At 41.4% G+C, this 25,834-nt stretch overlaps 4 protein-coding genes across 5 annotated transcripts; 2 read left to right on the top strand and 2 right to left on the bottom strand.

Moving 5' to 3' along the window:
* Positions 1–607: 607 nt before the first annotated feature.
* LOC109156173 lies at positions 608–3,029 on the bottom strand. The gene is made up of 3 exons (XM_019304041.1): positions 2,868–3,029; positions 2,230–2,727; positions 608–1,359 (listed from the first exon to the last, which is right to left on the bottom strand). The coding sequence occupies exons 1-3, from the start codon at positions 2,941–2,943 to the stop codon at positions 839–841; spliced, it is 1,095 nt and encodes a 364-aa protein (XP_019159586.1). The 5' UTR covers positions 2,944–3,029; the 3' UTR covers positions 608–838.
* A 4,551-nt stretch (positions 3,030–7,580) lies between these two features.
* On the bottom strand, positions 7,581–14,293 carry LOC109155624. Its single transcript, XM_019303248.1, has 19 exons — positions 14,005–14,293; positions 13,785–13,901; positions 13,619–13,693; positions 13,391–13,506; positions 12,869–13,112; positions 12,725–12,772; positions 12,453–12,631; positions 12,168–12,364; positions 11,603–11,895; positions 11,369–11,518; positions 10,931–11,299; positions 10,679–10,837; positions 10,515–10,590; positions 10,296–10,423; positions 9,345–9,539; positions 9,129–9,257; positions 8,933–9,040; positions 8,674–8,844; positions 7,581–7,959 (listed from the first exon to the last, which is right to left on the bottom strand). The coding sequence occupies exons 2-19, from the start codon at positions 13,893–13,895 to the stop codon at positions 7,783–7,785; spliced, it is 2,925 nt and encodes a 974-aa protein (XP_019158793.1). The 5' UTR covers positions 13,896–13,901; positions 14,005–14,293; the 3' UTR covers positions 7,581–7,782.
* Positions 14,294–16,796: 2,503 nt separating this feature from the next.
* LOC109156171 lies at positions 16,797–21,506 on the top strand. 2 transcript variants are annotated; one of them, XM_019304035.1, is made up of 12 exons: positions 16,797–16,908; positions 17,050–17,353; positions 17,818–17,995; positions 18,081–18,130; positions 18,365–18,457; positions 18,539–18,627; positions 18,796–18,874; positions 19,005–19,087; positions 19,231–19,309; positions 19,399–20,047; positions 20,127–20,703; positions 21,015–21,506. In XM_019304035.1, the coding sequence occupies exons 1-12, from the start codon at positions 16,877–16,879 to the stop codon at positions 21,148–21,150; spliced, it is 2,349 nt and encodes a 782-aa protein (XP_019159580.1). In that variant the 5' UTR covers positions 16,797–16,876; the 3' UTR covers positions 21,151–21,506. The 2 variants fall into 2 exon arrangements, with proteins under 2 accessions (XP_019159580.1, XP_019159581.1); XM_019304036.1 differs by lacking the exon at positions 21,015–21,506 and adding an exon at positions 20,790–20,945 and having other exon boundaries at positions 20,127–20,726.
* Positions 21,507–22,410: 904 nt separating this feature from the next.
* Positions 22,411–24,657, top strand: LOC109155647. Its single transcript, XM_019303271.1, has one exon. The coding sequence runs from the start codon at positions 22,411–22,413 to the stop codon at positions 24,655–24,657; it is 2,247 nt and encodes a 748-aa protein (XP_019158816.1).
* Positions 24,658–25,834: the final 1,177 nt, after the last annotated feature.

Consider the following 25,834-nt stretch of genomic DNA (forward strand, 5'->3'; position numbering starts at 1 on the left):
AATTAAGAATTAATTAAAAAAAATTGATAATTGTATAGAAAAATGATTTAGATAGTTTAAACAAATATTAATATAATTTTTTAAACATATAATCCATATAAAATGAATTTAAATGTTCAAAATTTTAGATAAACTTAATAATTAATAGGAATACATTTTTTACAAATCATTTATTTAATGTACTACTCCGTAACTACTAATACAATATATATACTAATTTTACACACATATTACGCGACTGATTTAATGTTCAATTTTGTATTTAAATAAGTAATTCAAAAGTGGAGCCTAAATTAGGTAGTATAACTCTATATATAAACACATACGTAACACTATAGCCTACCATGTCCTTTTAGTGGGGCTGGGCAAATCAGCAAGCTTAATGCAGCCAACAATCTGAATTGTAATGACTTTTTAGGCTTAGCCCTTGTTTGGCAATTAACTATTAGCAGTTAGTGAATAGTGAATTATATCAATAGATTGAAAAAGTATGTTTGAACAGATACTACAATGTAATAGAGTTAGTAGCATTAAAGAAAAAAAAACTTATGAACTATTAACTTCAACTTTCAGCTAAAAGCATGCCAATTGCCAAATAGAACCAATCTATTACAAAACAAAAAGATAATAGATTTATAGTCTAAGGCAATTACATGGTTGCAACATATGACTCACATTTGACACTTTACTAACCATTGCAACAACTCTACCAACCATTCATTACACACACAAAAAACTTGTCGGGAATACAACAACGTTTTTAAAAAGGATTGTACTTCAATCTCGAGAGCCTCAACCTGCTCCTATCGTGGAGCCTACAACGACATCGTTCTCTGGTCTAGACAGCGGGGGAGACCTTAACCTCGTCGAGAACCGGGCCACAGAGAGTTCCATAGTCATTGATCCTAGTATGGTAAAAGGAGCTGAAGAAAGTTAACCTAGTTCTGATTGAAATGGCAGTGAACCTGAAGCTGACAGATTTGGAGTGGCCTTTCCCGACGGATCTGAAGGGAACTTTGAAGGCGCTCTTGCCTGCAAACGCCTCGACCATCATGTCGCCATGGCAGCCGTTCTTGGCGTCTCCCACGGTGAACGCTAGGGTGTAGACCTTATTCGGGACGGTTCTGATGATCTGTGCAATCGCACTTTCCCTCCCTGCCACCAGCTCGACTGCTGCCCGCCCGAAGGGGATGTTGAAGTGGGCTGCGTCTATGTACTTGACCGCCTTGAGCGACTCGATTAGCCAGCCTGGAAGCGGGGATACCATGTCTTGCTGCTTTGGAGGGAGGAGAACGCCGTTTGAAGCGTTCCTTAGCCGGTGAGGACCCTCCTCAAACCCGTTGTTCCTCACCAAATTCTCTGTGGGAATCAAGAAAAGACAGTCATCAGACATTCAGACATCATTGTTCTTCACATTCTTAATACAGTTTCCTAAATCATGAGCAAATCTTACATAGACACAGTAGTTGAAACAATCAAACAAGCATCTCTAGTATGAGCTAGTCATGACACATTTATTGAAATGGAACTTTATTCACTAAACCTTGTCACTAGGCCAAGCGTTATAACACCATCAACGGTTTTACCACGAGCTAATCCACATTAATTGAAATGAACCCTTTTTTCACTAAATATTGTCATTAGGCCAAGTGTCATAGCACCAGTGTTGTAAAAATCTGCCTAGGCCCTAGGTGCCCCTAGGCCGAGGCAATCTCAGCCCTAGGCTGGCGGCTTTTAGTCGGCTGACCGATTAACTAGCCGACTAAGCGTCGACTTGGCCGAGTTGAGCGTCTAACTCGGCCGAATCGGATGCTTAACTCAACCAAGTCGGTGCCCAATTGACCGAATTTGCGTCCAACTCGGTCGAGTGGTTTTTTTTGATCTGCTTGGCTATTCCTCTTCTATATTTCTCCAGTCATGTACCCAACTAACCATTTAACATATGCAATTGACTGTTTGGAGATTATAACAGTCTAACAGCTCCTAGCCCTCAATGAAAGACGATATACTCGAATTACTCGGCAGTCTAGGCACTAGGCGCCCGACTAGGGCCTTTTGCACAACACCATCAACAAACAATCTCACTACGAGTTAATGAGGCATAGACACACTAATTGAAACGAGATTTTGTCCTAAGAAATTGATATAAGTAGCAATATCTATAGACTGAACTATCATCCTAACCAGATAAACAAGAAGTTCTTCATAAAATCTAACAGGATTTAGTACCTCTAGTGGGCAATACAGGCAGGAGTTCCTTAATAGCAACAGCATCAATGAGAGGTCCACAAGTGGGATCTTCTTGCTTCCCAGGGTTATGGAACGTCACCATTGCAGCCTCAGAAGCGGCTCTGAAAGCAAAGGAAACCACATCGCCGCCATTGCTGCTGTAAAGTGTCTGCAGAGGAATGTCTCCGGACAAGGGGGGAACCGACACCCTCAAAACCTCTTCCTGCGCGCACGTTCTCGACGCCGCAAATGTCAGCGCGTAAAGAGCCCCCTTCTTCACCGGGATGTTCTGCGATATCGACGCCTCGTTTCCCAGCCTCACGGCGTGGACGCCGTGCGCCACCGGAAAGAACATCCCCCCCGGCTGCGGCCCGCCGGAGATGTACTCCACTAGGCCGGAGGTTTCCCATCTCGGCAGCGCGTGTTTCCCTTGGAGAACTGTTTTCTTTATGTCACTCGCCTTCGGACCCTCCTCAAAGTTCCCATTTGGCAGAAAACCTGAGATTACAAATCAAAACCAAACATTCAAACAATCGCCATTCTTGAGTTCCAGACATTTTTGTACTAAATTAAGGTTACAAGGAAGAGCGAAACAAATAGTCCCATGAACTGACTGAGATCTAGCTAGATAACTTTACCTTCAAGAGGAGCATTTAGAGCAGAAACAGCTAAAACTAAGCAGAAAAAGAGCGCAAAACAAATCTTGGCAGCCATTTTTGTGGGATTAAGCTAAAAAGGGATAGGGCTTTCTCTCTAGAATGCTTCACTGCATTTATATACTCCCATATCAGTACTGGGTACTGGCTCTCCATTATGTAAAGAAACATTGAAATAAATAATAAAAAAATGTAAATATTTTTTTATTTTGAAATTATAATATCATGGCACAAGTATTGTCCCTTTGTGAGTACTTTTGGGAATCCAATTTTCCTCCTTAATCTATGCAGCAACATTGGTTAATCTGCAGCACAGCAGTTTGATTTGCTTTTGAAGATGCTCATATCTTTAATTTGAATATTTTGACCAGTAACAGTGTGGGAAATCGCAATGTTCTTGGACTAATCTTGAAAATTGAAATCATTACAAATATATATATCTTAATATTGCATATTAAAAAATTATTACACTTGCATAGTATAATATAAGATGAAGTTTGGGCTTTTTTTTTTTTTTTTTTGAAAGCAAAAAACGTAACGATATATTAAGATTGATCGAAAAAAAATCAAGAGGAACACTATCCTAGTTCAATCGGCCATATTGGGAACCAGCCGCCTTAGTAAAAGCATAAGCGAACCGATTCATAAACACTTTCTTTATAATATTTGAACATTCTATAATGAAATATGAGATTACGTTGTCTTATACAAACATTGTCTCTATGTTCATATTTCATTAGTCCTTAATCTTATTTGTATGTTACTTATTTATGACTCCTTGGTTAATTTTTCTGTTTTTTTCTCTTTTATCACACATGTAATGAATTTGTGTTTTAAAAATATGAAAAATGAAAACGCTCAAAACAATAAAAGTAGGAATTGAATGTGGTAGGAATAATATAAAGTTTGTAATTAAGATGTTAGTTTTATCATTTTTATTGCTGTTGGTGTCCCAAACATGTCTTTGTACCGTAGTTGTTAAGCAGTAAGCACAACCATTATATTTTGTCTAAATAAAAGTAGTTAGAAAGGACATGTTTGTTTGCTTTACATTTTATTTTATTTTTTGAAAATAGCTGAAAATTTTAAGGAAATAAATTTTGTCTAAAATCTGTTTAAAATACTAGAAATTTGGTATCTATATAGTGTCAAGCCTGACATTGGCTAGTTTCAATCCTCTTTTAATTTAAAAACTAATTTATTTGATGCAGTTAAAAATTGGTTTACGATAGATAACGCGAAAGATGAAGCAGTCTCTATTGTGAGGTTCTTTTTTTTTTACTTTGTTAAGCAATTATCGAAATGTGCAGTCTATTTGATTGCACGGGAGGTCGGTTCTTTGCCTAATCGTATTTGTTGGCTTTCTAATCCGCCACATTTTGTACTTAGAGTTTTACATGCTGATAATGAAAGTTGAGCTTGACTCTTGTTCAAAAAAAAAAAAAAAAACTAGTTTAGGGGAAGTTCAAAATTAGTCATACTTATAAAATCAATGGTTGGTGTGAATTTTAAGGGAGACCCAACAATAATCATTTGAAATGCTCAAGATTGAAGTTTTTGAGTTGTTATCCGATCCCTATTAGGCAATTCTATTATCATTCCACTACAAAACCAGTTTGACATAGTTTTAAAGGGGTTCAAGACATTCAATAATACTATAACATAACTGCATTTAATTCAAAATACAATTTGATTGTATATGACATTATTTTAGAAATTATATGAATTCAAATTACACATTGTTCCACTTATTTGTAGATATTAATAGGTGTTTTCATGTTAAGCATGTTTGAAGCCATGACAGGCGCATGTAATTTGTGGTCAATCCTAACATAAATGTCTTTATAAATGTGTTTTTTTTTTTTTGAAAAAAAAAACAAAAAACTGCTTTTTAATTTTGACTAACTCTTCATTTATTCAATTCAAATAAGCAATGTAAGCTATAGCTTTATAGGTAAAACAACACCTTTTTTTTTTTAAACGTACAAAAAAAATAATATACTTTTCTTCCTCGGTAGCCGCCTACACTATTGCTCAGAAAACATTTTCTATGTTAGGTTGTAGGGTGTGATTTGATATCCCTCTTCTTTTTTCTGGTTGATTATCTTATTTATGATTTAATGATTTATTTTTTTATTTAAAAAAAAAAATCAAACTCAAAATAAACATTAAAAGGAAAAAGAAAAAGAAAAAACCAAAATTAGGAGGGCAGCCGAAAGGCGGCAGCGGTTCTAGAGTGGCGCCATGGGGAAGTGGGTCCCACTGTCCCAATTGAATCACAGATTTCCGCATAGATCGACGCGGGGGAACGAACAGAAGCGTGCGGGGGCCCACAGTTGTTGGCGTGATTTGCTCCCAACTGCAAAGCCCATGTGATTTGTTGACACGACCGCTCATTCCCGGAAGGGAACCCATTTCGCCTCTGTCACACGTGTCAGGTTCGATGAACGAATTTAGCTTAATGATTAAAAATATTGTTTTTAGAGTTCTATTACATGTACTCTTAATCTTACTCTTTAAATTTTATTATTTTATGTAGAGGATTCTGATAAGTTATTTTCTTTATATGAGTTTCAATATAAGTATCTACATTAATGTTTTGTATGTGTGAATACAAAATAAAAATACATATAATATTTTCTTTATTTTTATCTTCGTGATTTACATTATTTCAAATTCTCTGTCTCGAGGTGTAGGAGTCTTGGAATTGGAGATTCAATTCTTTAGAAGGAGAAATGCTATTTTGTCATGAAGCATTCATTAATTGAATGAGTGGGAAACAAATTAATTAATATTAACAGTTAATTGTAACGTAAAAAAAAGTTGGAGACAAATAAAAAATATTTGGTAAAACATTTCAATACAAGGCATTAACAACTCCATTATTTTACGGCAATTCAAGGACAGCGAGTATGGTAGGTAGAATGGTGCGGGGCAAATATTTGACCATTTATTACTCTGAATTATCGTTAGACCACAAAGGCAAAAATTGGCTTCGAATAAATATATATAATTATTGCATTTAAGGATTATATGTTTGATTTGTTAATACTTTTTCGGTCCACTCACTCGATGATAGTTATCGCATGTTTATTTTGTCATTCAATTTGTTTAAGAGGCAAATTCAGAAAAATATAACATGTTATTGACATATTTCTAATACTAGAAAAAACGACTAAAAAAATTAAAAATTACATAATACAAGATTAGGTAACACTCGCATAGTGTCTGGATAAGTATGATTGTACCACAAACATATGTTTAAAGAATTCATATAACTTAAATTTTCAAATTTATGATCAAATGAAGTTGATATAGTAAATACGAGGCTTACTACAAGTACGTATGAAGTACTTGATCGGATTGGGCTTCGGCCTTTATATGATATGCTTGTTGGTTTAAGATGTTAAGCTCGATTTTAGCGTGAGGCCAAAGGTTCCCGAGCTAAGTAAAGCTGTAGAGAAATTGTCAAAAGTCCCTCTTCCTTCCATTAAGTGCGATAATTATAGGAGCGATGATGGGACAGGTACCGGTCTCTCGACATGCAAGGCACGTGGAGCACATGCAAAAGCCAAGCCGATGATCCTTGCTGATTTAAACGCATGTTCGCGGGCTCTTACTTCTATAAAAAAGTTCACTATTATTATGCTTAACTGGCGTTCCGAGTATTGGGGTCGGGGTTCAGGTCCGACCTATAATGATTGGGGCGGATCAAACTGTGTTGACCTCAAATTTGTTTACCAAACCCCCTTGGTCTCTTAACCCGAGTTGGGAAAAAGCGACCGGGCCTATTTCGGTCAGACCTGGCTCCACAACTCCAATGGATCCGGTTCCGAGCAAGTACAGTGGGGTCAGAAGGTATTCCCTTTAGAAATCATTTGATCATCACAATATTTAATTTTATGATAGATATATACGAAATAATTTGTATTAGTAATAAATCTCGGGTAGCTTGTAAAATTAAGTGTTGATGATCATGGACCGACTTCCCCTTGTTATCCACAATTTTTTATGCTACGTTATTTAAAAACATGTAGGAACAATGAACGTGGATGGGGACAGATAGTTGGATTGGCGAGATTTGGGTCTCATGCACAATTATTGTTGAAAATCTTAAATCTATCTTAACACATAATTACATGCATCAATTATCACTTCACTAATTTAACTTCTTCAATAATCCACAACATAATTGATTCCCCATGAAATTATTTCAAAAATAATTCACAATGGATGCTGGTGTATGTTGAGTGGTATACCATAAAAAACAATATTAAATGTTAACATATATAAATTAAAAATTGTTCAAATATATTGGCCGAACCTGTTTTTTATTTATGTTGTGTAGTGTAATTTTTATTTATGTATGATTTATAAATTATTACATATGAGTTATGTTTATTTAATGTACATAAATAGGGAGTGTTTGTAAATAGTTATTGGCTGATTGTGTTAGTATTTTAGAGTAATAAACTGTTACAAAAAAAAGTAATTAATCAAGCACTCATATTGATTGTCCAAATCAAACAATTAATAATGGTCAAATATATCAAAATTAATCGATAAACTAATTATATTACATAGGACTACAAATTTCATTCATCACTCACTAAAAAGCAAGACAAACTCGAATCTACAAAAGCTTTGCTGATGAAAATAACAAACTAAGTTAAACACCAGCAAAGAAATAACTAGAAAAGGCCATTTTTTTTAATTACATTTCATCATAAAATGGTCTTGTATCAGATGCAGTTTTTAAGCTTATCAATGAACAAAACAAAACAAAACAAAAAAAAAGGTACAAAAATGGATCTTGATTACAGATTCCCAAGAAATTAATAAAAAAAACTGCTAGCAAATCTTAGCACCCAATGAAGCTCAGATGCATTGATTAGCTTTAGCTCCCGGCGGCCTTCAAGAAATTATCGTACGGACTCGAAGCTGGCAGCTGCATGAAGCTGGGATGGCGCTGGTATTCCGTCGCACACGACGCCGGAGCAGCGGCGTTCACTGGTTGCCCCGCCGCCGCAGTATTATTGTCGGCGAAGGGGTTCCCACTCGGCGGCTGCCAGATCTGCAGGAACATAAATTTGTTTCGGATATCAGATGTCAAACATTAATCCTAAGATATATTAGAATCCAGTTGAAGAATGACGATGAAAATCACACTATTATTCAAAAGCATGGCTGAAAAAATCGCTAGGCATCTATTGGGCGCTCGGGGAGCGCTTAGCGCCTAAGCGGGGATTAATCGGCGCCTGAGGGGCAATGTATTTTTTATTTTATTTTTTATCTTTAAAAAATTTATTTAAAATTTTTAAAGACGTGATAATTATAAATTATTTAATACTTTAATATTTACTACCTAAAATATTAAATATTAACTTAAAAAACATCTAGAGTTTGAACAATTTAGGGTTATTTTACTCAAAATGATGTTGTTTTGAGCGAAATAACTCATTAAAAAAAATGAAACAATAGTTAATTGGCCGACTAGGTGACCTAGCTGGTGCCTAGGCGATCAGTGCCCTAGGCGGCCTAGACGGCACTTAGGCGGCCTAGTCGGTCGCCTAGCCGGCCAAGCGCCTAGACCACCCATTATGGTGATACGCTAGGCGGCCGACTAGCGCCTAGACACCAATTAATCGGTGCTTAGGAGGAATTTTTGCAACATTGTTCAAAAGTGTGCACGAAAGTAAATCAGTAAAGATTTAACTTAAACAAAGAAGGTCAGGTCAATAAACTACTTGTGTAATTTTATGGTTACTAAGTTAATTGACGAACTTACAGTTTCTTCGGAGAAATTGAAATCCGGTTCATCGTTTCCGTCTTCACGGAAGTTCATCCGATTTCCCTTTCCTTCTTGGAAAGCCTCGCACTGGCTAGCCACATCCATGAACGTCATGCCAGCAGGTGGCGCGGCCGATTGTCGTCCTACTTGGTTTGATGTTTCCAACACCTATAATAGTGTCATAATAATAAGTTTAAATTTTTAGTTAAGAAGACAAAACACATATTTTCCAGTTAGGACAAGGAATCAAACGTACCGAATCTAGGAACTCGTTGACATCAAGGAGGTTAGGTGTGGAATCAGGATGTGCGTTTGGATCGGAATGACTGCCAAGGTCATCTACTGTGAAAGTAGGATCTACAACCTGCGTTTTTTAGAATTTAAGATTAAATCGAGGTTGACCAGAATTTAAAACTCGATTATAATGTACATGGGTCAAACCAGCATTATACCTCGTCATTAGTTTTGTCATCAGATTGGTTATGGTTTCTCAGGTCATTGATTCGTTGTGTTCCCATTGGACAAACCTCATCAGGAAGGAAATCTTGAAGCAACTGCTCTTTGATGAGATTAGTCTTATCCTGCAAAAGTATCCAAAACTATGGTCATATATATACACAAACATGCATGCATGGTTTAGGGAAGACAGAAGAAGCTAAGGAGCATACAGTGATTGACTTCTTCAAGCTCTCAACTATCATTGAAGCAAAAGATTCTGTTGATTGCTTCTTTGATATCTCTATTCCTGACAGAGATCTCTTAGCAGCTTCATCATCCTCCTTTGATCCGTAAGAAGCTCTCGCCTTAGGGTTAGGGTTTACCTTGAGGTGGCACTCATCCACCAACTGCAGGAAAGGGTCCATCTGTTGCAGAACAACAACAATTTTTTTTCTTTTGAGTAAATTCACAGTTACTACTCGAAAGTGTGAACTCGGTAAACTCTGTCTTGTAACCCTAGCTAGAAACGGACCTCCTAAATCAGTCTAAGTTGTCCAAAGCTAACATGCTCAAACTAAGAAGGCCAATAGGCTACTCTCACATGGAGTCAATCTTGGAGCCTTACCAAGTCTACCACTCGTCCAACTTGACTGGGGTGTAAACCCTGTCTTGTGAACCTAACTAGCAACGAACCTCTTAAACCAGCCTAGTTGCTCAAAGCTGATCTGCTCAAACTAAGAAGGCCAATAGACTGCTCACACAGAGAGTTAAGCTTGGAGCCTTACCAAGTCTACCACTCGTCCAACTTGACTGGGGTGTAAACCCTATCTTGTGACCCTAACTAGCAACGGACCTTTTAAACCAGCCTAGGTTGCTCAAACCAAGTAGGCCAATAGAATGCTCACATAGGGAGTCAAGCTTGGAGCCTTACCAAGTCTACCGCTCGTCCAACTTGATTGGAGTGTAAACCCTGTCTTGTGACCCTAACTAGCAATGGACCTCTTAAACCAGCCTAGGTTGCTCAAAGCTGACCTGCTCAAACCAAGTAGGCCTATAGACTGTTCACACAGTGAGTCAAGCTTGGAGCCTTGTAGTTACCAAATTTACGGCTTGACCAACTTGACTGGGATTGCCCTAGAATCAGAAGTTGTTAGCATAGAAACTGTGATGGTTTTACTTACTGTTTTGTCTGTCAACAAAGCCTTAGCAGAAACAGCAAGAGGGATAAAGCTGTAGGTTTTTGACAGGAAAATTATCATGGATGTTGCCAAGGCAAAGAGTGATCTGCGGCGTGATGGTGGCATTTTTGCTACAAAAAATGAAAGCCATGGTTTCAGGAATGCTGGCAGATTATTGTGAACCTAATGCAGATATATCAGAAGAAACTAAAAATGAAGTACCTTGCTCACTAAGTGAAATGCTCCTCAATGAAAATGCAAGCTGGAAGCCTCTAATCAGAGACTCATGGCTGGATTTCTGCATATAAGAGCAGACTGTCAAATAATGCGTTTAATTTGCTCGGTCTAAACTGATAGTGGAATTGTACATTTAACTCGTTACGTACCTTAGTTCGAGAAAACAGCATCAACAAGCTGTAAGTATGAGCGATTGCTTCGAAATGCTCAGGCGTATTTAAATGAGAGATGGCCTGCACAAATATGGAGGAAAGAAGCATGCTAATTTGCCTGCTCTTCATCTTCAGAGAAAGGCCTTCATGATGCTCCTATAAGACAAACAACATCATAGTCACAATTAAGAACCAAGCTTTAATTTGTATGTTTCTCAATCTTGAAACATTAAAACTATATATATATACCTGCGGGTTTTCCCCATTATTAGGTGTCTCTTCGCTTCCCGGTTTAACGCTTAATGATCGACTATAGGTCGATGTGAGGCGATTGAGCATGTTTTGGGTGTTCTGATCCATACCATCTTTTCCAGAGCTTTGATTTTTACCCAACTTATCAAACAAAGCAGCTGAGGAGGAAAACACTGAAACAGTTCTGGACAGAGTTCTCTGAATGGACTTTCGTTTGGAGAGTGCACCACCTGCAGGGGCTTGACGGGGGCAAACCGAGGATGGAACGAGTACCACGGAGAAAACACGGTGAGCCCCGAGCCTCGTCTCGTTGTCTGGAGACACCATGGCTAGAAGGATTTGGTGGAACAGTGCCTCAGGGAAAGCCTGAAAACATCATGTATCAGATAGCGGGTCCTAAATTAGCTGATAGCTGATAGCAGATAGTGGGCTTGCCTTGTTTTGATAGGCCGAATTGGGCAAGGCAGCCACAATCTGAGCGGTGCGGTATACTGTGTTCATTGTATTCCTGGCCATGATTGTTACACTCGAGATGCTTTCCAACATCACCGCAACCACTTCAAGAATTGGTGCAGCATCTCCGACCTGTCTCACACACAAGGATATGATCATGATCACAAATTTTGAGTCACTTATGGTATAAAAGATATATGGGTACAAAAACCTCACCTTGTGAGATAACTGGACAAGGCATTCATCAACAGCAGCCCGGTATCGTTTGTTCCAATCGATCACTTCTTCCCCGAGATCTGAGTCATCAAGGGAGCAGTGTATGCTCTTCCTCAGGTGTCTCATCATGTCACTAAATGCACCCACAATGGTCACAGATGGCTCCACCTTGGTCACGCGGGCAAGGGCTGTGGCTACTTCAATTATATCTATCTGCATCTCAGGTTCCTTCAGGACATTCTTGTGATCCAGGTGCTTAATCAGTGTGCAAAGCAAGAAATGTGTATTGTGCCCTGCATAACCAAGTCGGTCAGACTATTAGCTCACTAACCATAAGGTTCCAAGTTTTGACTCTCAAATTCTGATAGGAGCCGTCTACTGGCCATATTGGTTTGAGTGGTAGACTGGTTTACCTCCTTATGATCCTTTATCGGGTCACAAGGCAGGGTTTAGTCAGTTATGATCAACATAGGCTGGTTTACCTCCTTATGATTCTTTTATCTGGTCACAAGGCAGGATTTACCAGCAAAATTGATAAGAGTAAGAAGAGAGAAGGATGAATGACCAGAGTTCTCCATAATGCACTGCATGTCCAGCAAAACAGTGAGGGCAACTCCATGCTGAGGTGACCATAGATTGCTGCTGTCAAAGTAACGGAACAAGGACTCGAGCACACGCCGCACAGTTGTTGCTTCCTTGGCTAACTTAGCCATGTTATGCAAGCACACCTTAGACCAGAATTGAGGTTTCATGGCATCCTCCCTGTTTAAATAATTAAGATGTCAACACTGGTTGAACACAAAGTGGACCGAACAAGCTCTGATAAACCCATATAAGATGGATTACGTACGCTGACACGTTTAGGCCTCTATCTGTCACAATGGTCCTCCAAGAAGTAGCTCTTTTCAGTGCATCAGCAGAAGCTTGTTCTACAGCTTCCTGCTCGGCTTGTGCATCTTGGTTCTCATTCAAAATGCTTTCAATTTTCTCGTCCGACGCCTCGCAGTTTTCCAAGACAACAGACACAACCTGCAGGAAATGCAAATTCATTGGTTAAACAATGCAAATAATAATTCTGATCTGATGAATTAGTAACTTAACAGAAGTTTTAATTTGGCTTACATTGTCAAATTCTGCAGACATTTGACCAAATTCACCCATGAACCAAATCTGCAGTAAACCAGCAGAGAATCAAGCTAAGGCCTGCAAATACTTCCAAATTCCAAACAGTTGAGAGTGCAGAAAAATTTAAAATTTATAGTTTACCATGGAAGAGAGGGCTTGAAGGCCCGCACAGCGCAGTTTAAGAACTCTTTCTTCATCTCCCATTTCTTGACCAACAACACACACTTTTGGGATCAACCCTTCCAAGTTAAACATATATGTTGCATCAGCCTGACTGTTCACGAAGTCGAACAACGCTTCGCATCCCACAATTCGCATCTCGTCGTGCCTTACTTGATCCAACAGGATGTGCACTAAGCTCAGAAAGCTTCCTGCAAACATTGGCCTGCCATGGAGATCAATAACATTTGGTCAAAAAATACGAACACTAATAACTCGAGAATAGCCTAATACCACAGTCCCCGGAATTGAAGCATATGCTCCGTCTCAACTAAAAGTTTAAGCTAATAGTTGGATTGCACATTAATAACTATATGCTCAAGCAACACGTGGACTCGCTTATCTGGTAGCGCTGAGATTCAAACTCATGACCTTTAGTCTGGCTCTGAGTATACTAGGTCTATTCCCGAGAATCGTAAGCCAAACATGTTGAAAAGAACTTACATTTGCTGCTTGCAAGATGTGAGCAACCTTCGGTAGATGTACATGACAATCTTGACAGATGCAATGTTCTCATTCCTTAATTCTCTGTAGCACTTTTGATCAAGAGAAGCCGTGATCTGATCATCATAAAATGAGTGCACTATATTAAATCTCTGCAGCTAGCTAGCTACCAAAATGTTTGCAATATATATATATACGATTCAAATCGAATATAACGATGATCATCACCCTAGGAATACGAAGCGGATTCTTGGAAGCGTATTCGCATAATTTGTTGATCATTCTATCATTCGGTGGCTGATCCTGTAAAACCACAAATCAGAGAGAATTCATCAGAGATGAATAATTATTCCGATCGAGCAAGATTAGATCTGATCGGAGATCGGCGACGAACCGGAGAGCGAGGAAAGATGTCGGCGAGCATCTTCTTGTAGCGCTTCAATGGATGCCGAGACCGCGGCCGCATCGCCGGGCAAAAAATGCAGAGCTGATCACACGCAGGCATGATCACCTGCGCCCAATTCAAATTCAAATCAAATTAAACTCAGAAATCACAAAAAACGGAGAAAAATTAAAAATAGATATGAAAATGGGGCATTAATTAATTATATTACAACTCTGGATTGAAATCGAAGAAATAATATCCCAGACTGAGTTCAATTCCGCAACGGCATATACTAATGGATATATATTATTCGATAGATTAATTTAATTTATTACTATATTTTATGGTTTGTTTGAAGAATAAATGACGATGGAAATTGATGGAGGTTTCATGGAAATAGAAAGCAAGTTAGGCTCGCTGGGGGATTGAGCCTGAGGAGAGAGGGAGATCGATCGGAGAAATCTCTCAGGCCCGATCTCCTACTTCCTCAAATGGCCCCGGAGATGGAGAGGGTTAAGTAAAATAGAAAGAAAAAAAGGAGAGAGAGAGGAATAAGGTGGCCGGGGTTGGTGTTTATACGAGAACGAGAAGTTTTAGCGAGTTTGCATGGCTGCCAGGAAAACCAATCAGGAAATACCAACCAACCATGCATGCATGCATATTGTACGTTCGATCTGTTACACTAATTTTTTTTTAATTCAAATATTAAAATTTAGTTACATAGTTTTACTACATATACTCTATAGTTTTATTATGGATGATTAGTATTTTCATTATGTGAGTTTCAAATAAAATGTTAACATTAAAATTTTGTAAGAAAAAATAAAAGTTGGGAATAGAAGTAATATTTTCCCGTGAAAAATCAACTCAAAGACACATCATCAAATTAAATGAAAAAAAATTAAATGATTTTGTTTTCCACTTTACATTGCAAGTGAGAAACTTGTAAGGTTGGGTCAGCCTTATTATTAATTAGCTAGCTTGCACCATTCTAAATATTTGTAAAATGTTCCACGTTGCATAAGCACATTAACCTATTAATTTAAATAATTGGTAAGTGAGCTACTAATAAAATGGTAAGATCAATGTTTGGGTGCTAGATATATGCCAAACACACTCACACATATCCATTATCATGTGTGAACTGGCATTAACGTGCGAACTACTGAAGGATTGCACCGCACCAGATGTGATTGCATCGTAAAATCTCTCTAGGCATGTCTGGGAGCCGTTGGGATTCAACCATGTAGTAGTTGCGGTACAATCATTCAGTAGTTTGTAGGTTCGCAAGTTAAGGCTGATTCGCGCGCACACACACACACACATGTATATATATTGACGGTACATATGTTACCGGAAATATTGTTATGAGACTAATAAGTGACAATAGTATTTGCTTTGTGTTTCAGTACAGTATATTGAACGTGTCCTCCCAAGCTGAGGGGAGCATCTACTTATACAAGGGTGCTAACGGTAACAACATGGAACATATATAAATGGGGAGCTAAGCCTTTAATTCTCTCTCATCAATGGTGGCTTCAATGACAATAAATGTGACACCTGTTGGAATTCTGTCCGTTGGGTTTCCATGTGGTGCTGGGTCAAATATGGCGCCGGATCAAATACCCACTTATGATCTGGGTCGGGTGCCAGCCCTATTATCCTGTCACCAGTCCCCCCTACTCCTGAGTCTACGGATGTGTTTGAGTTGACTTAGGAGTAAAGCTGAATCTATCTTGATACTGCGCAGAATCCTGAGTGATTTAGGATATGTGATTTTGTTTTCCAAATCCCTCATGATTTGTGCTTTCCAAATCATTTCCTGCCTGAGCAGTTTGAGCACCTCTCTATCAACTCTTGTCACCCTCTATCAGTTTCTGCGATTTATCGTTTTTTTTTTTTTTTTTTTTTTTTTTTTTTTTTTTTTTTTTTACTTTGCAGCGTGGGCCGGCTTTGAGATTTGGTTGATAAAAATAAGAAATCCAAATGTTATCACATGTATTAACATCGACTTGAGAGTTTTACATTTGATTTTCTATGAGTGCATAAATAAATATAGGATAAATGGTCAAATAGATCCTAAACATTATACAAAAGTGCAATTAAGTTATTATTATTATTTTTTTTACCAATACTATGCGGTGTAATATAATGGTACCCGGGTTGTACTTTCATTTGGAAGAAGATTGTGAGTTCGAGCCTTAGTGGAGGCGTTGTTGGTTCTTTGTGTTTCAGTAGGTTGAGAAAGTATATGAATATATACTACATTGTAATAGAGCCAATAACATTCAAAAAGTTATTATTTTTTAAAAAAAATTAATTAAACTTATCATTTTGATGCATCCAGATCTAATAGACAATCTACTAGTAATGCCCGATAATTAAATTTCAGATGGTTAAATCGATCGCCGAAAGTCGATGGCTTTCTTCCTCAGTCAAAGAAGGCAACCCTGCATCGCCTTCTTCATAGAGAATATGGCGACCAAGTGTCGCTTCCTCATCTGATCTAGGAAGAAGGCAACCAATCGCTTTCTTCAACTGAGGAAGAAGGCGACGCTTGTTGTATTCTTCCTGGAGAAGGAGGCGACCAAACGTCACATTCTTCTTGGAGAAGGATGTAGTTGGTCGCCAATGACCGTTTTGAGTTTTCGATGATCTTTTTTTATTACTATTTAAGATGGCGGTCAATGATGTTATAATTACTGATAACCTATTGGTTACCTACTAAGTGGAATTGTTTGATTGGTTTTATGAAGTTAAAATACGTAATTGTACTTTTTTAAATTTAAGAGCTTAATTACACTCTTGTATAAAGTTTTAGGGTGTATTTGACAATTTTCTCATAAAATATATAACTATACGCCATACATATACTCTATTATATTACACTCTAGCCCTCCCAAAACCCCTCTACGAAATTTTTAAAAAATTGGCGGTCAATTTCTAAATTTCGTCAATTGCATAGCCTCCTTCTATCTGTTTGCCTTTTTATTTTTAATTTAATTTTTTGTCCACTGTACCTAAAATTCCCCAAATACAACACGGCGCTCCTTAAACTCTCCGAAAATTTGACAAACCCAAAATCCATCGGGCAATCGGGCATGGCCTTTCACGTAGCTTGCCCAATTACCTGGTTAGTAATCCCCCCCACCCCCACCCCCCCCTTTCACCCCTACCCATGACCTCCTAATTTCATAATTTTCCCTCTCTTTATACATACACGCGTTTCGTTTATATATATTTTCACGCAGCTGAGTGTGTTTTTTGCCCGCAGTCGGAAGATTTGCTACTGCCCGCTGGGGTTTCCGAGGGGGTTGCAGAGCGAGAGCGGCAAAAATGAGTTCTTGCAGGAGGTGGCTAGGGTTGAGGACTTCATCAAGGACCCCTGGTTGCGTAAAGCTAAGCAGGGCGCCACAATTCAGGTAATAGTTCCCAAACTCGCGCTCCCGGCGGCTTTGGGCGACGGAGATGCGGAGGCGGTGGCCGCCGCCGCGCAGACCAAGCGCGCTACATTGCAGAAGAGAGCTGCGGCCGCGTCTTTGGTGGCCGAGGATTATGCTGGGCGATATGATTTAGCTGTGAGTTTTTTTTAATGTGAATTGTTTTGAGCAGAAGATTTGTTTATTGCTTTTATGACTGAATATAGGGTTGATTGAATGCGGAGTAGGTGAAATTTGAACCTTTTGTTGATTTGGTATTGAGTCTTTAATGATATCTCTTTAAGAATTAGTGGAATATAGGATGGAGTTATTGTTATTAGAGCAGTGTTCTTGAATTTGTGTTTGTTTCAAGTACTTATCTCTCGAGATTGACAAATTTCCTCTATTATTCTGTTCTGGTTTTGCCAATTTAGTTCTAATCAGCCAATGCTACTATAGATTCATTTCTAGGGACTATAAGTTAAGGTTGATGCTTTCTTTAAAAGTTTAAAGCCTTTTTTTGTGTATGCACATATCATATTTTGCTAAGCCTAGATCAGTAGTTTGCTAGGTGTGAATGAATTAATCCGTTTATTGGCCTTATTTTGAACTATTATACGCAGGAGTCTTTGAAAGAGACTGCTGGAGACGAACAAGGTCAATCGAATATCAAAGTAACATGTAGGCTATGCTGTCGTGGTGACAATGAAGGAAGTGAAAGAGCGAGGAAGATGTTGTCTTGCAAAACTTGTGACAAGAAGTATCATCGTAATTGCTTAAAAACTTGGGCGCAACATAGAGGTTAGTTCATTGGCCTCGAGGATATGATAGTCTGGCTTGTTCAACCTTCTGCACTTTGTGGTTCTGATTCGTTCTTCTTTTGCAGATCTTTTTCATTGGAGTTCATGGTCATGCCCCTCGTGCCGAATTTGTGAGGTGAATGTTCATATGTGCACAGGCGTGCACACACACACACAGAATGTTCTAAGACATTATCATTGCATTTTTGTTTTTACGGGGGCAGAAAAAGTGGAAAAATATATCTAAGAACGGGTGACTTAATATCATCCAAACACCTTATGTTGTTTGCTAATTGATGGTCTTAATGCCCAGTGTTTCTGTGTTTGTATGCTTATTTGGTCTTATTCATATTATATCTTTGTTTACTAGGGCTGCCGTAGAACTGGAGATCCGAATAAGTTCATGTTTTGCAAGAGATGTGATGCAGCATTTCACTGTTACTGTTTGCAGCCTCCTCACAAGGTTATACTGCTCTCCTTGCTTCTCTGTTTTTGTATAGTGCTCGAGGAATGCCAATTATTTATTCGGGTTTTCTCTATCCAGAATGCTAGCAGTGGGCCTTATTTGTGCACAAAACATACTGGGTGTTACAGTTGTGGTTCTTCTGTTCCAGGAAATGGTCTCAGCGTAAGGTATGTGAACAGTCATTAGAGATTTATTCTACCAATTTCTTAATTTAGCGCTGTAGATGGACTAAATCAAGAATCTTATTTCGTGTATAATTTTGTTTTTTTTTATCTTTATATAAATTTTCTCGGAATTTTAGTTTGCAAATTGATTAAAGCGTTAAAATGGTGTAGGTGGTTTCTGGGGTATACTTGCTGTGATGCGTGTGGAAGATTGTTTGTGAAAGGAAACTATTGTCCGGTTTGTTTAAAGGTATTCTTATGACAATTTTATTAGATAATTAAATATTGACGGTTAACGAGGTCATAAATTTATCTTTCTGATAGAGCTAAAAGTCTCGTTTTAAGATAGTGTAAAAGTTAATCGAGTTTAATGCATGCAGGTTTATAGAGATTCTGAATCAACGCCTATGGTTTGTTGTGACATTTGCCAGCGCTGGGTGCACTGCCAATGTGATGGGATCAGGTCGGCTTTCATCTTTTTTTTTTTTTTTTTTAATTGATCTGTTAAATTTGTGCGGTCTAACACTTGCCAGTATCACATACGGCTTTCTGGATTAAAATTTAATTCTCGGAAATTCTCATACCTTGATGGAATTCGTTTTGCAGTGATGAGAAATACATGCAGTTTCAAGTAGACGGGAATCTGCAGTATGCTTGTCCAACGTGCCGTGGTGAATGTTATCAGGTGTGCTTCTATTTCTAATGTTGCGGCTTTGAGGAGAAACTCTACGACCACTAACCTTCGGTGATTTTTTTTAATCCCGATATTTCCAGGTTAGGGATCTCGAGGATGCTGTTAAAGAGCTCTGGAGGAGGAGAGATGAAGCGGACAAGGATTTGATTTCGAGTTTGAGGGCAGCTGCCGGATTGCCTAGTCAAGAAGAAATCTTTTCGATTTCTCCTTTTTCTGATGATGAAGATAGCGGCGGCCCCCCAGTGACGAAGAACTCAATAAAATTTTCTCTCAAAGGGCTAGCTGAAAAATCCCCGAAGAAGGGCAAGGAATCCGGGAAGAAAAGTTCGAACAAGAAACCGAGTAAGAAAAAGGGGGAAGGGCATAGTAATGGTGGCGATATCAAGAATGAAGATATACAGACTTATATAAACGGAGACCGTGATGGTTTTCCTTCTCCCATTGCTGGAATGGAGGAGGGCTTGTGCTCTATCAATCGGGCCGGGGTTGTAAAGCACAAATTTATCGACGAGGTTAATGGGAATAGAACGTCTAGAACGGTCCAAATCAAAGGCCACAATCATCAAAGTTTTGGCGGTGAGGACGTTAGAACTCAGACAACCATGTCCAAGACCACCAAAGGACCAAAGCTCGTTATACATTTGGGTGGACGGAATAAAAATATTCCCGGTTCTCCTAAATCCGATGCGTCAAGTTGTCAAAAAGAGCAAGACGGGACTCCTGCAAATGGTATGCCTTACCTTTTTCTTCGATCTAATTGTTATTTTCGTGTAATCGTGTTCTTATATATACTTCATGTACTCGTTAGGCTGTGAGGATTCACTTGACCAAACGAGAGATCAAAAGGTTCGAGGAAAAGAGGGTCGGTTGATAAAGATCAAGAACGCTACTCCAGAAGTTGCTGCTGATGCAACTGCCAAAAGCGGGATAAAAATTGCTGTTGGAAGAAGAAGCAACGAGGCGGCTGTAAGGACTGCAACCGAAGTTCCTGCCGCCACTAGAGGCGGCAGCAAACTGGCTTCAACGAGACACTCTGGAGATGGGCCGAGTTCTGGCGATGATTTTCATGAGGATAGAGATAACACACATCCTGCCACTCATTCCAAGGGCTCGAGAACACTGCTAAAACTTAAGTTCAAGAATCCTTATTCTGATGGCCCGAGTGCCTGGGCTCCTTCCACAGACGACGAGAAATGCTTGATCAAGGGTCAAAGATCGAAAAGAAAGAGACCACCGCCCTTTGGGGAGAAAACATCGGCCAATGCTGAGACGCATAAAGACAATTCCTTTGACGAGCTAATGGATGCTAACTGGATACTGCAGAAGTTGGGGAAAGACGCTGTTGGAAAGAGAGTCGAAGTCCATGAACCGTCTGATAACACCTGGTAAACTCTAGCTTCCTTAAAGGCTAAAAAAACCCTTCCCTTCTTTTCCTTAACTAAGTCTAATTGAAGCATGTGCTCCATCTCAACTAAAAGCCTAAGCTGATAGTTGGATTGCACATTCCCCTTATGTGTGCGGGCCGATACTTTTGATGGGCTCCAAGTAATACGTGGACCGTTCTCTTTTAAGCATGTGCTCCATCTCAACTAAAAGCCTAAGTTGATAGTTGGATTGCACATTTATGTTTATGTTATATTATATGCTCAACAAGTCTCGATTGCACATTCGTCTCACTCGGTTTCTCTGTCTCCAGGCACAGAGGAAAAGTAACCGATTTCTTTGAAGGCACATCAGTCGTTGCTGTCGCTCTGGATGATGGCAAGACTGAGAACTTAGAGCTGGGGAAGCAAGCGATTCGCTTCGTCCCACAGAAGCAAAAACGGAAGTAGCATCGTACCATGATGTCGGGTTTTCAAGATTTGGGAATGACAGAACAAAACATTGATTTCATGATTTGAATCCTATTCAAAGGAATCTGAGGATTATTTCTTCCCTATTAAGGGCATCCTTTGTATTGCATTTTCTTTCTTTTCCATTCCTTGTTCTCTTGTTTAGAGAACACGTTTGGCTTAAATCACAGTTGCAGACTCAACTTCTGTAGTATTGATCATTGGGTTTTAGCAGTTGCAAGGTTTTATCAAAGCCAACTGCAATTGTATTACCTGTAAACCTTTACATCCTCTTGTAAAGTTCATCTTTTTATCATCTTTAAACAATTAAACTCCATGTTTATTCCCAGTTTCAATTCTCAGCTTTGCAACTAATGAGTAAATGTAACGGATGAGCACAATTCCAATCAAGTTGATCCGACAGTTGGTTGGTTTTAAGTTCGATTCCTTGTGTGAACGATTTACTGATTTTTTTTTTTTTTTTTGAGTTGATAAGTTATGAGCAATCTAGATTGATTTATCTCTTTGTAATCCTTTACTAAAGAGCTGTCTATTGATTTTTTTTTTTATTATTTTTTTTTGGGTTTAACTTGTCAGCTATGAGCAATCTATGCTAGTTAATTGGTCCTTTGTTGGTGATAGGGATATACGCCCGACCGCGTAGAGATCGAGTCGTAGCCCGACCCTCAGACATGGGCCCTCCCGTCGTACCCGACCGATGCCGACCGGTGGTTTCTAGGGAACCCCGGACGACGAGGTCGCCCCGCAGCACCTCCGGGACAATCGGCCCGCCGGAGGGTCACGACCGACAACCCATAGGCGGTTCCCAGGTGGAGAGGGAGATGTCAGACCTTTACCACCGGGAAGTGACCGGTTTACTGGGCGATCCCGACCGGACGCCCTTGGGTGACTTTTGGCCAGAGGGGAGGAGAAGTCAGACCTTTAGCGCCGCGTGGCAGACATCGACACGGCCACAGGTAACACCCGGTGCATGCCCACCACGTGTCTAACATGCCGGAAGCCCGGCGTGACCCACCTTTCTGACCCTATAAATAGCGCATTAAATGCACCTTGGAGGAGGACCTTTTGGGCACGAGGCAAGACCGGACCTTCCCGACCCGCATGAGAGATTCGAGCCTTGCTTACGACCGCATAAACATACTACACGGGAATTACCCTTATCATTTTGGCGCCGTCTGTGGGGATTGAACTGAAAGTCACTCGGCAAGTGTCAGACCGATCTTCAAAATGTTTCCATTCATGGACTTCAACACCGACGCGGAGGCTGAAGAGAGCTCGTCGGACCTCCGATCGCAGTTGAATCCGCGGATGGACCTCAACACACCTCCGGGCAGAGAGATGACCCCAGACCCGGTTAATTTCATTCAGCCCGGAGTGGCATTTCCTGGCATCCCCGGACAAATGCAGTTCCAGTACCCGATGTACGCGCCCGGGATGTTCGATCAGGCGTACCCGTATTGGCAAAGCCCACCGCGCTTCTTTGGAGCCCAATACCAGTACCAACCAGGTCCGGGCACCTACCAGCCTTATATGCAGATGCCGATACCGAATATGCAGATGCCGATGCCGAACGCACCTGAGCCCGGCCAATCGATGGCATCAGCACCAGAGCTACGAAGGGCCCAATCTGAGCGTCGACCAGCCCGGTCGCGGCTCGGGCCTGGGGCAGCTCACGAGCGAGGGGCTGAGGAAGTCCCCGCCCGAATGAGCGCTTTCGTCCGCCTCCAGCCGTCGGTACACCAACGGGTCGGAGCCCGACAAGATGTGGAGGAATCCGTGAACCTCGACGGATCCCGACAGGAAGCGTCGGGCGAAGTCAGCAGCTGCCGGTCGAGGAGAAACGCCCGACGAGCTGCCGACCGGGAAGATCCTCAACATGAAGCTAGGGGCCTGCTACGACAGGTCCGGGAAGAATTCAGTAGATGGAGACGCGAGCACGGTCATAGGCCATCCGAACCTGAAGCACCCTTACTCCGCAACCCCTTCACCGAAGACATAATGAGCCTTCCTTACCCCCATGACTTGCGAGTGCCAGGGAACAAGGGATACGACGGAAAGACCGACCCGGAAGCGCACATTAACTCCTACTACGGAAATATGCTCATGATGGGAGTAACCGACGCAGTGATGTGTCGAGCGTTCTACTCAACCTTGACGGGAAGAGCGGCGGACTGGTTCAAGACATTGGAGCCCGGTTCTATCGCCTGTTTCGCGGAGTTGGCGAAAAGGTTTGTCCACAAATTCGCCACCTCCAAAGAAGTCCGGAAGCATTTCACCTATCTTGAAAAGGCCAAACAACTCGAAGGCGAATCCCTGACGGATTTTCTCGTAAAGTGGAAAGCGGCAATCGGTGAGGTCGAGCCCCTCGATGACCGGACAGCAATCAACGTCCTGCATTCCAACCTGCGAGCTGGGGCCTTATACCAGGAATTCATCCTACACCCTCCGACGACTTACGATGAGGCGATCAGAAGGGTAACTGACTACGCCAATGCCGGTGAGGCTAACTTCGCCAAGCGCCAGCAAGAAGCCGGTAGCAGCCGGAAACCACAAGGCCGGCAAGACGAGGGGAGGACGAACGACAGATCTGGGCGGGGGCGTGGGAGAGCACCCGACTTCACCCCCCTAAACAGACCGGCGGTCGACGTCCTCCGATTCGCCCAGTCTTGCAACATGATCCAACTGCCGGAGCCGCAGCGCGAGGATCGCGACAAGACGAAATATTGTGCATACCACCGCAGCAAGGGGCACGAAACGGAAGATTGCACGACCCTCAGACAAGTCATAGAAGAACTGCTACGATCGGGAAAGCTTGCGGAGTTCACTAATAAGAAGGACGAGAAAAAATCGTCTTGGAAAAACCCGTTCAAGAAGTCAAACAAGAACAAAAAAGACAAGGATCACGATCGGGACACCGAGCCCCGGCAATCGACGGGAAAGCAGGTCATCCATGTCATATTCGGTGGCCCGGAGGGAAGCTCCAATGCTCGGGAAAAACTCCAGATCGGGCTGATAGGGTCAGAGCCCGGTGCGAAGAGACAGAAGCTAGAACCAATCACTTTTACCCCGAGCGACATGCTCGAAGGGGAAGATCGCAATACTGAAGCGTTGGTCGTCACGATCGACATCATGGGGTCCGACGTCCAACATGTCTTGGTAGATACCGGTAGTAGCGTGAACGTCTTGTACATGGACGTCTTTCAGAAATTGAAGCTAGAACCGATCGAGTTGACCCCTATCGGGACGCCCCTATCGGGATTCACTGGCGACACCATCCATCCGGAAGGAAAGATAACCTTGCCGGTGGAGATAGGCAGTCGGCCCCGGACGATCAAGACTATGATGGAGTTCATCATCGTCAACCTTCGATGTGTCCACAACGCTATCCTAGGTAGACCGGCGATCGTGTCGATCGGAGGAATCATTTCCATGCCTCATTTGTGCATGAAATTCCCAACCCCTGAAGGGGTGGGAGTCGTCCGATGAGATGTTCGATCAGCACGAAAGTGTTACCAAAAGGCGATCGACAGAAAAGGAGCCTGGAATTCCCAGGTGAATTCAATCTCGAAGAAAGCTGAGGCGGAGAGAAAAGAACAGCCGGAGCCGTCGGACGAGGTCGAAGAAATTCCCTTAGAGGCTAACTGACCAGAGAGGACGATCCGCCTTGGACGCCAGATTCCCTCGGCAATCAAAGAAGCTGTGCTGCTCGTACTGAAAGAGTTCTCGGACATCTTCGCATGGGGGCCGGAGGACATGCCAGGGATAGATCGAGCGGTAATATGCCACCGGTTGGCGGTCAGTCCAACAGCACGACCGGTGAAACAAAAGACTAGGCACCTTTCCAATGACCGTAAGGAATTTATCAGGAGCGAAGTTAAAACTCTCACAGAGATCGGGCATGTTCGCCCGGTCGTATATCCCGATTGGGTCGCCAATGTTGTCTTAGTGCCCAAACCACCGACCTGGCGGATGTGCATCGACTACACTGACCTGAATAAGGCGTGCCCGTTGGACCCGTACCCTCTCCCGAGTATACATCAAATGGTTGATGACACAGCCAGCGCGGACCTCATGAGCTTCATGGACGCGTTCAGAGGATATCACCAGATTTTGATGGCTGAGGAAGACGAGGACAAGACGTCCTTCGTAACCCCAGATGGACTCTTCTGTTATAAAGTCATGCCCTTCGGATTGCGGAACGCCGGGGCCACTTACCAGAGGATGATCAACACCCTCTTCGAGGGACAGCTCGGACATACGATGGAAGCATACGTAGACGACATGCTCGTGAAAAGCAAGGAACGGAAAGACCACGCCCGGGACCTCCGAGCGTGTTTTGAGGTGATGCGCACTTACCGGTTGAGACTAAATCCGGCAAAATGCACGTTCGCCGTCCAGACTGGAAAGTTCTTAGGGTTCATGATGACAAAGAAGGGGATTGAGCCTAACCCGGCCAAGGTAAAAGCCATCCTAGACATGCAGCCGCCCACTACCGTCCGGGAAGTTCAGCAACTAACCGGAAGATTAGCCGCCCTTAGCCGGTTCCTGTCCAAGCTTGCAGAGAGAGCCTTGCCCTTCTTCAAAACGCTAAGAAAGGTCAATGGATTTGCATGGGATGAGGAGTGCCAAGCGGCGTTCAAAGAGCTAAAGGAATATCTAATGT

The sequence above is a fragment of the Ipomoea nil genome, unplaced genomic scaffold, assembly GCF_001879475.1.
Source record: "Ipomoea nil cultivar Tokyo-kokei standard unplaced genomic scaffold, Asagao_1.1 scaffold2704, whole genome shotgun sequence".
Taxonomy (NCBI): domain Eukaryota; kingdom Viridiplantae; phylum Streptophyta; class Magnoliopsida; order Solanales; family Convolvulaceae; genus Ipomoea; species Ipomoea nil.

Coding starts and splice junctions, on each gene's coding strand:
- LOC109156173 (XM_019304041.1), bottom strand. CDS start 2,943: ATGGCTGCCAAGATTTGTTTTGCGCTCTTTTTCTGCTTAGTTTTAGCT. Junction 2,728..2,867: donor TCTAAATGCTCCTCTTGAAG/GTAAAGTTATCT, acceptor TTGTAATCTCAG/GTTTTCTGCCAAATGGGAAC. Junction 1,360..2,229: donor GCCTGTATTGCCCACTAGAG/GTACTAAATCCT, acceptor TGATTCCCACAG/AGAATTTGGTGAGGAACAAC.
- LOC109156171 (XM_019304035.1), top strand. CDS start 16,877: ATGGCCTTTCACGTAGCTTGCCCAATTACCTG. Junction 18,628..18,795: donor GGAAATGGTCTCAGCGTAAG/GTATGTGAACAG, acceptor AAAATGGTGTAG/GTGGTTTCTGGGGTATACTT. Junction 20,704..21,014: donor GAACCGTCTGATAACACCTG/GTAAACTCTAGC, acceptor CTCTGTCTCCAG/GCACAGAGGAAAAGTAACCG.
- LOC109155647 (XM_019303271.1), top strand. CDS start 22,411: ATGGACTTCAACACCGACGCGGAGGCTGAAGAGAGCTCGTCGGACCTC.
- LOC109155624 (XM_019303248.1), bottom strand. CDS start 13,895: ATGCCTGCGTGTGATCAGCTCTGCATTTTTTGCCCGGCGATGCGGCCG. Junction 11,519..11,602: donor TTGTCCAGTTATCTCACAAG/GTGAGGTTTTTG, acceptor TGTGTGAGACAG/GTCGGAGATGCTGCACCAAT. Junction 11,300..11,368: donor ATTCGGCCTATCAAAACAAG/GCAAGCCCACTA, acceptor TGATGTTTTCAG/GCTTTCCCTGAGGCACTGTT.